Source organism: Poecilia mexicana, unplaced genomic scaffold (assembly GCF_051168715.1).
Source record: "Poecilia mexicana isolate PSO_F unplaced genomic scaffold, ASM5116871v1 scaffold_10, whole genome shotgun sequence".
Lineage (NCBI taxonomy): Eukaryota > Metazoa > Chordata > Actinopteri > Cyprinodontiformes > Poeciliidae > Poecilia > Poecilia mexicana.
The window spans coordinates 23,808,747-23,820,196 of NW_028263379.1; the positions used below are offsets into that span (position 1 = coordinate 23,808,747).

Below are 11,450 nucleotides of genomic sequence, written 5' to 3' on the forward strand. Positions count from 1 at the left end.
AAAGGGGGATTACAACAGGAATCAGTAGTACTTATACCACATAGGCCACAACATCTCTGGGCGAAACAAATTCACACACAAAAAAAATCAGCATTTGCACATAAACATAGAAACATAGAGATAGAACTCCAAAAATCATAATTAAGCCGTTTATCAGCAAAGAAATGTTGATTTTGGGATTATTTGGACTTTTTAAAGGTAACCTATGATTCAACACTTATTGTTCTTCAATAATGTGTGAAAACTGCTTCAATGCTTAAGCATTTTAGAAACACTTTATGGATTTGCTTTCTGATGATTGCTTTAATTAATTTCTCTTCTGTTTTATGTTCTGTCTAGGGGAAAGAGGAAGTAAAAATTCATTGGTTGCCTTGCTCTGCTTGGTGAGAAGTGTTTTTATTTGCACTTATTAGAAATATTTTGCTATTTCAGGGGGAAACATAATGGAAAATCAACTTTTCCATTAGTTGTATATCATGTTATAATGTTATCAAGCTTTTTGTGGCTTTTTGCCCCAAAAGCTATTTCTGGCTTTTCCGACTCTAGCTGAGGTAACGCCCGACAAAGCATACCTCCCTCGTACGTTACTGATCCAACCCCTTAAGACTAGTGGCAGCAGCAATTAGCAAACGGCTGGTGGAGCAGCCCCTCTGCTGAGCTCATGTTAGGGATTGCTTCCTCAGTCCAACGCTACTAAGAATGGCTGTAAACACTTAATGAAGGAGTGATGTTGAGATGACATCCTGAAGGCAGTGTCAGAAGAGCAGGCGCTTCTTAAAGAGACAGAGACCCATTTTAAACATGGCTACTCTTTCTGGGATCCACAATTTAAAGTGTGTAAATGGCAAAGTGACATTTCTTTTAAGTCATGTTTGATATGTACAACACTTTTTATAACAGCTGAAGGTTGTTAAAGTTACTTGATTGTATTATGAAAAGGCACTATGTTCCTAGAAAATATTTAACTCTGTGCCCTTTATAATTCATATAAGCTGGAAATTAAATCTGAAACTGTCACTTTTTTTTCTGTTTTGATTTTTAGACTATTCTAAGAAACTGAAGCGCTATGAGAGAATTTCATTGCTTGTGTAGTGCTAAAAATGACTGTGCAGTCAGTTTATCATTTAACACTTAATAAGTCAAGATTATTTTGTATCTTTGGGACAAAACAAGATGTAAGTACTAGCTGGCATTTGGGTGGAAAATTCTTTGGCTACATAACCTCGTTTTTAAAGTCACATTTACATCTTAGAAAGAGAGATTTGTGAATCTTTCAGCACAAGAACTCCACAATCTGATTTTATTGTTCTTTTCTAGCGCACAAGTCTGGGATGATACGGGGGAACCTGCAAGTAAATCCTCTCATGTCGCTGTTCTTCCATGATGTTGCTTTTTCTTTTTTATATTACAAAGTATTCATTTCCTTTTTTTATTTACTGCAGTTTGACTATTTTACAAGGTTTTCTGTATAATATTGTTTTCGGCCATTCACTGAAATGAATGTTGATAGGTATTTTTCTCGAACCTACATAAAGAACCACAGACAACGTATATGAATTTTATGACAAAACTTTTGCAAAAGGAGAAATCTCCATCAACAACTTCTTCAGCCGTTCACAGAGAGTTCTGATCTGCTTCTGCGTGAGCCCCTGTTTTATTGTCAAAGCAGAACAGCCACAGGAAGCAGTCAGGAAAACAACAGAGGTCGTAAAACTTCTAATCTAAACAACTAGCCAGGTGTGATATCTGATCTACGGTCTGAGCCCAGTTCATCTCTAGGTCAAACTAACACAAGAAGAATTTAAGGTCTGAGAAACACAGAGTTAACTGTTTCACATGAAGATGAAACAGACAGTCCTGACCTCCAGGTCAGTTCATACACACATAAGGAAGAGAAACTTTAAACTAAAAATCACAATAATACTGATTAACATTAGAACTAAAGTAATAACAAAATGATAATACCAAAAATCTCTATCAAATGTAATGGTTGTAATTATGTAAGTTTATGTTGGGCTGTTTATTGAAACATTTTTGTCAAGTTCTGTAAAAGACCAAGTGAGGCTGATTGAGTCACTGCATCAGGCCCGGTATTAAGTCTTGAAATTTAGAACAGAATTGTTTGTAGATTTTGTTCAGTAAATGTCTTAAAAACTTAAAACATGGTATTGTACACATTTTCTTTGAGTGTTTTTAATGTTGATGTGGATGTACAAAGTAAAATCTATAAAAAAAAAAATAAAAAAAAAACGGCGCAAGAGGAAAGTCGAGGGGCTCCAAAGATGAGGAGAGTCTTTGGGGGAGATGAACTGAAGTCAGCTGCTGTCACGGTTTCCTATGCAGAAAATGTCATTATGTCGATTTGTCTGCGCTCCTCTCGGCCTCCTTATTGGGATACGGGAACAGGCTGACCATTTGCTGCCACCATGTGACAACTCCAACGCTCTGCTCAACTTAATAAAGCATCTCATGGACTCTTGAAAGATTGTGTTGTTATCACAACTCAATTGATTCATTCCACTGCAGTGTTTCTGAGGCCACAGAAAGACTGGGATAATTTTGTGTGAAGTGGAGTAGTTGGTATAACTGTTGCCTTCCAGCAAAGTTCTGGGTTCGATTCCCAGTCCGGGGTCTTTCTGCATGGAGTTTGCATGTTCTCCCTGTCCATGCGTGGGTTTTCTCCAGGTACTCTGGTTTCTTCCCACAGTCCAAAAACATGACTGCCAGGTTAATTGGTCTCTCTAAATCCTCCCTAGGTGTGTGTGCATGGTTGTGTTTCTCAGTGTTGGCCTGCGACAGACTGGCGACCTGTCCAGGGTGACCCCGCCTCTCGCCCGGAACGTTAGCTGGAGATAGGCACCAGCACCCCTCCCGACCCCACTGAGGGACAAGGGTGTGCAGAAAATGGATGGATGGAATTAAATGTGAAAGTTAAATGTACTTTTTAATTCTGAATGATTAGAATTCCCCCGCCACCCTTCTTATTTTTCTTTTGACCTAATCCATGTTGGGCGTGAATAAAAGTTGTTTTTATGCAGCACTAGATTACTGCCTGGTGGGTTTATTAATGTTGTGACAGTTGAATATGCTTGTGGGATAAACACTGGTCAGAAAGCCAGTGTCAGAAAGTCAAAGCTCACAAACACAGGACTGATACTTGTGCGGTTGCTTTTTCAGGCTGGCTCAAACAACAAATGCTGGGGGAAGAAAGTCGATGTCTCTTGAGGTGGTACAGCTTGTTCATCACGCGCAGACCTAAAAATGTTCAGTTCACCCAAGATTTTAATCAGTAGATCCTTTAAAAGATAGGAGGGTTTTTGTGAATCAATAGACATAGTTTGTGTTTTCTTAACCACAAACTGATTCCTCTTTTTTTTTTTTTTACAAGGCTCTTATTCATAAAATAAAAAAAACTCAACTTCGCACAAAAAAAAAATCATCTTTTTTAAAGGGATAGTTCTTGAACTAACCTACTGTTAATATCTGACCTGTAATAAATAAAATTGGTTGGTCCCAGAGGCTGAAACTAACTCCTAATTGTACAGGGGCTAAGACCAGAGTTTACTTGTTCTCTCTTAAAACAACTCCAACACCCAAAACAATACGGCGGTTTTAATTTAAAATATATTTGATGATGCTGCAAGGTTATTTTAACATGTGGATTAGGTTGTTATTTTAACAAAAGTGGCTAAAAATTTTCACAGGAAGCAGCGGTTGGACGGGGTGCGCCTCCAGTGACCTTCCTGTGTGAAACATGATTTGAAAACAGGACATCCCAGGAGTCAAAATAAAGTAAAACGGAGTGAAACGCAAAATACTACAGCAATTTATGTGAATCTTATCTTACTATTTAATTTGTCTTTTTTTTCTTTAGGTAGTTCCTTTGATCAGAATCACTTTTCCTGTTTCTATCAGCAATATAAACCTGGCTACAGGTGTAAAGGTTCCTAAGGCTCAAATAAGATATACAAATAAGAAACCTATCACGGACGTCCTGTGGGTAAATCTGCAACAACTCTGAGATATCAATAAACTAGTAAAGCAAAAAATAGAAGAAGGTTTCTGACAGCTTGTTGAATCAATGCCGTAAAGAATATAGAGATATAAAGGTCTGAAAGTATTAGTGGTACTTTCAGCCTGGTATTAGCTAATTGTGCCTATTAAAGAGGCCAGTAATTGAGCTGCAGTGAGGTTTAGGGAGCAGCACATAATTTATGACCTGGAAAAGGACAAATTACATCTGTAGCCCAAAGAAGATGCCTTAAGAGAGGTAGGTAAGATATAAATTACTGTCCCTTTAACTGAGTGTTGCAGATTCCCATGAGAATAATAATAATAAAGAAAACAAATTATTTCCATGCAAAATCTCAAATGTTAGTGAAATTTAATGACATAGAATAAGAAAACATGCAAACAATAAAAGCTTCAAACTTTATTTGAGCAATTCAACAAACCCTACTAGTATTACACCAACATCACATAACATCTCCAGGACTCGTTTAAGTAAAAAGCAACGATTTCTAATGCATGTTTTACAACATCACCTCACTACAGCGGACAAACACTTTCAAATGAGCGATGGGAGGAAACGGATAGATGAGGTGATTTTAACAAATGAGACACCAGGATAACTTTGTTCCAAAATACAGAAGGAAAACTTTGATGTATTCGGACAAGGACTGAAAATTCAGGATAGAGTAATCAGTTGTTTTCTTGATTAAAAATCGATCAAACTCAAATTAAATAAAAATAATAATAAAAACAAAAACATGCTGCGCAGATGAATTCTGACATAAACTCTTTGTGTGGAGAGACTCAGAGCCCAAAAGTCAAAATGCATCTGAGGACAAATTGTTTCAAAAACTGTTTTCAGTCAACAAAAGGAATCATTTTGTGTGAGGGGGGAGGAGATGGGAACAAAATTATGCCTGCTGGGGCCTGGCAACAAAATTGCACCCTCCGGTCTCTGCACCCCTGCGTCAAGGAAAATACACTACTTCCTGCTTATAACCCTGGGGTAAAGGCTGAGCCAAGCCAGATTCCCCCTGACGACTTGTCTGGTTGGTAGACGGTGCAGCAGTGAGTGTTGATGCCCGCGGGAGACAGGACTGTGGATCCCTGCCCGCAGTCTGACCATCTCCAGCGGCCTCAGAAGCTGATAAGGGTACGCCTTAATCATGTTTGCCCTTGCTTTTAGGCGTGCCTTCGTTCCAGGCGACGTAAACAAACAGAGCCAGGACCACGTGCACGGCGAGCACGGCTACGATGGCTGCGTAGAAGTAGCTGTCGGAGCTCGACATCTTCATCGAACCTGAGAGGAGGAGAGTGTGGATTAATGCTAAAAATGTCTTAGTGATCTTAGTTCGTTACAAAGAATGCACACATGCATAACGTAAAAAAAAAAAAAAGTTATGGCCAAAAGTCTAAAAATGTCATGTTTTTTTTCTTCTTCAAAATTCCTGAACAGGAAAGTTTAGCATGGAGTTTAGTGGAAAACAACAGATCAAAGTGAGTAAATAAAAGAAAACATCTGTATATTCTTGCTTGTTCAATCAGAATTTTTATTTTTTCTTGCAAATTAGAAAAGTCTATCCAAAAATCCCGCTCAGCAACATGTTTGAACACTCTTAACGTCCTGCAGCTCTGACCTGGTGTTTGGATCGGTTTCAAAATTCCCCCCAAAGTTATTCTGACTTTAGCCTTAAATCTGGAACTTCAAAATGTTTTTGAGGTCTAGAAAAACCTCATTCAGAGAAAAGTCAATTGATCTTCCTTAGCAGATGTCGAAAAGAAAAGAAGTGAAAAAAAACAAACAGGGTTTTACTGTATATGTCATTTCTACAGTCACATTTGATTTTAAATGAGCATTGCCCTGTTTAAAGCCCTTATGCGTGGAAAATGAAAACATACTTATGCCCTGAAAATAATATTTCTGCTACAAAAAAAGTGATACAGACTCAGGGAGCACTTTCTTTTTATTTTTTTTGTGCAGAAGTCCCTTCTCAGGATGTTACACAGACTCCCATTCATGGACAGATGAATAGCAAACTCAGATATTTTTAGTTTTTCCTTGCTTGCTCTCATTCATTTTATTTACCACATTGTTGTTTTAGGTGTCACTATTTATGATGTTATTCTGCAATTCCAAAATGCTTAATAAATTAATATATTAGTGTGGATAACAGTTGAAACCTGATATTTACATTCACTATAGAAAAATGGAATCTTTTTGTTCTCACCGACATTAAATCCTGTTTGTTGGAATAATCTAAAGTATTTATATTTGGCGAATTATACGTTTGTTTCCATTTCTGCTTTCCTTAAAGTAAAAGTTTGCATCCTTTTTAACCGTTCAGTGCAGGTCAAACATTGCGGGCGTCCTTTCACTGGCTTGGTTTGCTGAAACTTTCGCCCATTAATCCTGACAAAACTGGTAGAACTGAGTCGGATCTGCAGGCTGTTTCGGTCACACACATTTTCCACAAATGACCACATGACTGCTGGAGATAGGCAGCAGAACCTCGTGGCGACCCCACGAGGACAAGCGTGTTTAGATGACGGACGGAGAATCCATCACACCCTGAATGTGTTTGTTTCTATATGCAACTGTTTAAAAACATTAATGTGACATATTCAGGCATTTAAAACGATTGTATCCGAGGATAAACCAGGCTTGTGGTGGTCCGCAATTATCTTGTCGGTGTTTGTTTGATTTTTATCCATGACGCCACATAATGAGGAAGTATGTTTAAGGTGTTACTCCCATTGTATGCTCTCTTGTTCTTAACTTGCTGCTAATAGTTGCTGAATTTTCCTACTGTGGGACAATAAAGCATATTCTTATTCTATTCTAAAATATATCCAGAGATGCATTTCTTTTAAACTCAAATGTTGTTCAGTGAATAAATCAAAAGCTTAAAGTGCAATGGCTTCATTATCTGGGCTTTCCTGGTTTATTTAAAAATATAGTAAAGTTCAGAATGTGGAGGAAGCAACAAAAAAGCTAATTGTGCTGACATTTAGCAAATAGAGATCATTTTGATGATTATAACTGACCTAAAACAGGAAAGGTTTAATCTGATGGAATATCAGACAGTGAGAAAAAAGTATGGCTTTTTATTCAGTGTATGAAAACAGTTGGTATGAACTGAAGCTGCCTGTATTAATATACAAAATATAAGAGCATCAAAAATGGTTCACGCAACATTTCCAAAAATGTCAAATATACTTAAATTACAAATATCTCAAGTTTCAAGCTATTTATTAGCAGTACTTATTGTCTGCTGTGTCTTATTTCCTCTAGATTACGCCACTGCTGCATCATAGCAGCTACTTTTATATGCATTAAAGTAACACAGTAAGACTGTGGATGTATGGAAAGGGCCTACCCCAAAAAAGGCAACAAACAATACGCCAAAAAGGCAGTCTGCAGAAGTCTCGTCGTTTCCATCCAAATTGCTGAATAATACACAAACTGAACACAGAAAAAGTGGTGACAAACTAATGAATTTTACCCTCAAAGATGTAAGCCTTGGTTGCGAAATACAACCCAATGGGCAGCGTCACCATGAGGATCGTGAAGAACAGCAGAGTCTTCAGGGCAGAAACCAAGGAGCCTTCATTTCTGCAGGGGCAAAAGTTCACATTATCCAACAAGAAGCGAACACAGCCGAGCTACTGTTAGATTTAACACCGCTGCTACTGATGTGGCTTTGTCCTTCGGCCATGGATAACACTGCGGTGCAGGATTTACGACATATCTAACAGGGAGCTCGGCCACGCACATCCCCTCTGCTGCCTGTCTGTTCACTAATGGCTGCTTCCTCACCCTCTAAAATACGGTGGAGGTCCAGCAGATGAGTCTGACGATGCTCGGACTGAGCCGTCCATCTCTGCGTCGATGAGAGGAGAGAAAAAGGTGGAAACAGGGGAGAATTTAAGCCGTTCCTTGGTGTTTTACTCTCGTTCGTGTTGTTGTGAACCCCGTTCTTCCGGCATAAGTCACGAGACCGTGACGTCGCTTAGATTTTGTCGCCAACAAGTCTCGCGATGTCAGACTCTCATGAAGACAAAATCTGTGAATGAGCGCAAATTTATGACTCTGGCCTACAATATGGCACAGTTCCCAGAATAAAAAGAGTGCAGCTACTATGTTCTGACATTTTCTTTTAAATTTCACCCCAGGAAACTTCCTGTATACTTTATATCTAGAATCTGGAGAATAAGGCTTTTCATTCTTCTTAAGATAGAAAGACACGCAGCAACGTAAATCATCTTGAAATAAAAAGCTGGACCTGAATTTGCTTACAGACTTTGATCTTTCACCAAATGGGCAAAATGTATGCAAAAATACAGCCCAGTCCAGGTTATAATTACTTTTAATTTGATATGAATTTAGTATTTTGTAAAATGTCTGTAGAAAATTCAAAGTATACACAGAACTATGAACATACATTGAAGGTCTGAGGTCACATGAAACAACTTAAAAGTAAGAGAACAAATACGTGGATGAAGCTACTCTGGTCAGAAAAATACCTGGTGGTTTTATTGCACTGTTTGATAGGATCAAATGGAATTTATGTGTGATTAAATTAAAATGACTTTTTTTTGTAAGTTGGAATAAAATAATTAATTGAATTAAATTTAATATAATTCATTTGAAAGCAGCATTTATTAATATCTTACAAAAATTATCTTATCCAGAATAAAAATGAGACATTTTTGCCATTTTTTAAAATGGAGAACTTCGCAGACTCCAGCTTCCTAGAAATTTAATAGAGTATAACTCGATAAAGTATAACTACTTACATAGTTAGCTCCACTTTAATTTTGCAATTGAACATGTTTGTTGTCCTTGCATGCAGGAAAACACAAATGACACGCAAATCCCAAGAGCCAAGGTTTCTGGGCTAAAAATAAGCCCAAATCATCATCCTTCCACAACTCTGACTTTTAGGATAAGATGTTTATGCTGGTGAAGTGTGTTTATTTTTCCTCAGACATGACTCTGGGCAATATAGGAAAAATGTCTCCACTTTTTTCCCTTGCTGTCCAAAGGAGTTTGTTTCAGGGGTCTTGCGGTTAGTTCATATGCAAATTTAAAAACCAAGCTGGGATGCTGTTATTTTTAGACTAGAGAGTTTGTTTTTTTTTTGTTGGGTTTTTTATTGGGCGGGGGCTCCTGACTGCCTTTCCAAACATGCCATGACTTGATATATATTTTTTCCTCCTTTTTAAAGTCAAAAAAGGTCAAATTTTATCTTTGTATCTAAGGATCTGCTCAGCCAGAGATATGCAGTATTTGCAGACGTTTTCACATCTCTTGAACATTTTCACATTGTGTCAGGTCCCAGGTTTTTTGTTTGTTTGTTTGTTTTTTTTAACAAAAGTTACATACTTCAGTCTTGTCAATGCACTGGTTCATAGTTGGTTTCCAGACAGACAACAACCCTAAACATTCAGTCCGAGTTAGATTGAAAATACTTTTCCAATCGCTGTTGTCTCTTACCGTTCAATCTTCCAAGCACCAGTGCAGTTGTCTGGTGTGTGACCTTGGAGGAGTTTAGCTTTCTGGCCCAATTGGCGAACAAAACTCAGACTTACTTGGAAATGACTTCACAACTTTTAACAGATTGATGAGCAGCACTATAGCCGCTTAACAAAATTACATATTGAAGCAGTGGAAACAAATATAAGTATATATAAGAAATATTCTGAAAATGTGACACAAACTAGACCTGAATGATAAAAGATTAACATTAGATCATCCTCATCAGAGGACATGCTAGTGCTCGTGCTGCACACGAATAAACGCGTCCTTTCTTGCTGAGTCTCAGAAGTGAAGTCATTTTATCTGTTTCATGCGAGCTGTGCGCTTCGTGCCGGTGCACCGGCTGCGTTTCAGGGCTGATGTCTCCCAAGCAGAGCCTCTCGGAGTGACCCTTTCTGCTCCAGTTGGCTTCACGCCCCGTGATCCGACGATCAGCAGGTTGCCCAAAACACACTTAATTCGAAAAGACTCCTTAAAGGGGCCAACCAAACGCAGGAGGAACAATTCATTGGGGTGTGTTCAAAATAATCATTTTGCTTTGTGAAGCAATTTCACTTGTGTGCTAGTAATGGCAAAAAAGAAAGAACGCCCAGAACATCACAGGCTCTGGAGACAGGAAGGGCTGTCACGGTGAATCATATCATTCGTCAGCCACGTTGCTGGATGAACAAACAGGAACAATCCGAAAAATAGTTTTCTGCCCATTTTGTTCTCAACGATGATGCACGCTTGCAACTGAGGAGACACGGCTTCCAGCTCTTAACATCGCCATGTTTATCTGGGGTTTGTAACTTAAATGCATCACGCCTCATTCACCTCCATCCATCGTGAGTGGCAGGGTCGATCTTGACCTGCAAGAGAAGCAGCGCGGAGTGCGACTGAATGTCGACATGCAGCTCGCGAAAAAAAGAAACGGAAATGAGATGTTGGAAATGTGGTCCCTGACCTGCAGCTGTGCGACACAGGGCTTTGTGTTTTACAGCTTGTTATTTATTTTTTCAAATAAAATCTCCTTTTGTTTTCTGTCTCTCAGCTTCAGATGCCTATAATTTGCCTTGTTTCTGTTACATTTCAGCTTTAACGCAGCCTTTCATGGGTGGATTAGGCATTTACTACAATGTTGATTGCTCTCACTCACATGAAATCAGTTTGTCTCTCTTTGTTTCAACAGTCCAATAAAGCCGCCAGTTCTGGTTATTTATGTTACTAAAAGCACAGTGTTGTTTAATTTCCCTTGAAATTTAGCTAGAACCTATTACGTATCCTCATTGTTTTTGCAGTGAAAGATGATTTTTCCTGATGCAAATTTGTCGTGTCTTTTTCTGATTTCATTTGGAGAGCCAATGAAAACCTTCCATAAGGGATTTGGCTGTTTAAGAGATTGTATTTCTTTTTTTCTGATGTTTTTCTTTCTGTGTCTCAAAAAGTCTTTCGGCAACAATTTATTTGAAGGCATGTGCATAAGACTGACATGACACTGTCATAAATATGACATAACGTCTGTCATGAACATAAATAAGTCTTTATGAATGTTGTCATCAAGTGACATTTGGTAAATAGTGACACTTTTAATGGAAAATTTAAAATTAAAATTAGCATTAAAAGCCAATTAAAAGTGCCATTTTAGGATTAAAGTGGCATTATTTGCTAATAATGCAAAGTTCGCACTTTTAGTTGACTTTTAATGCAAAAATTTAAAGACATTTTGCATTAAAAGTGTCACTATTTACGGAATGACACTTCATGACAGCATTCATAAAGACTTCGTTATGTTCATGACAGGTGCTATGTCATATTTATGATGGTGTCATGTGCTGATTTTTCTAAAAGTATATCCATAATTAAATATATGTCAGATGTCATTCTGGGTTGTTTCCAAGTAGGTTTTAAATGTCATCTC

At 38.1% G+C, this 11,450-nt stretch overlaps 1 protein-coding gene across 1 annotated transcript; it reads right to left on the minus strand.

Annotated features, from left to right (window-relative positions):
- Positions 1-4,417: 4,417 nt before the first annotated feature.
- Positions 4,418-8,015, minus strand: vma21 (vacuolar ATPase assembly factor VMA21). Its single transcript, XM_015006781.2, has 3 exons — positions 7,829-8,015; positions 7,515-7,624; positions 4,418-5,311 (listed from the first exon to the last, which is right to left on the minus strand). Exons 1-3 carry the CDS (start codon positions 7,888-7,890, stop codon positions 5,172-5,174), a joined length of 312 nt encoding a protein of 103 aa, XP_014862267.1. The 5' UTR covers positions 7,891-8,015; the 3' UTR covers positions 4,418-5,171.
- Between the last annotated feature and the right edge of the window lie 3,435 nt (positions 8,016-11,450).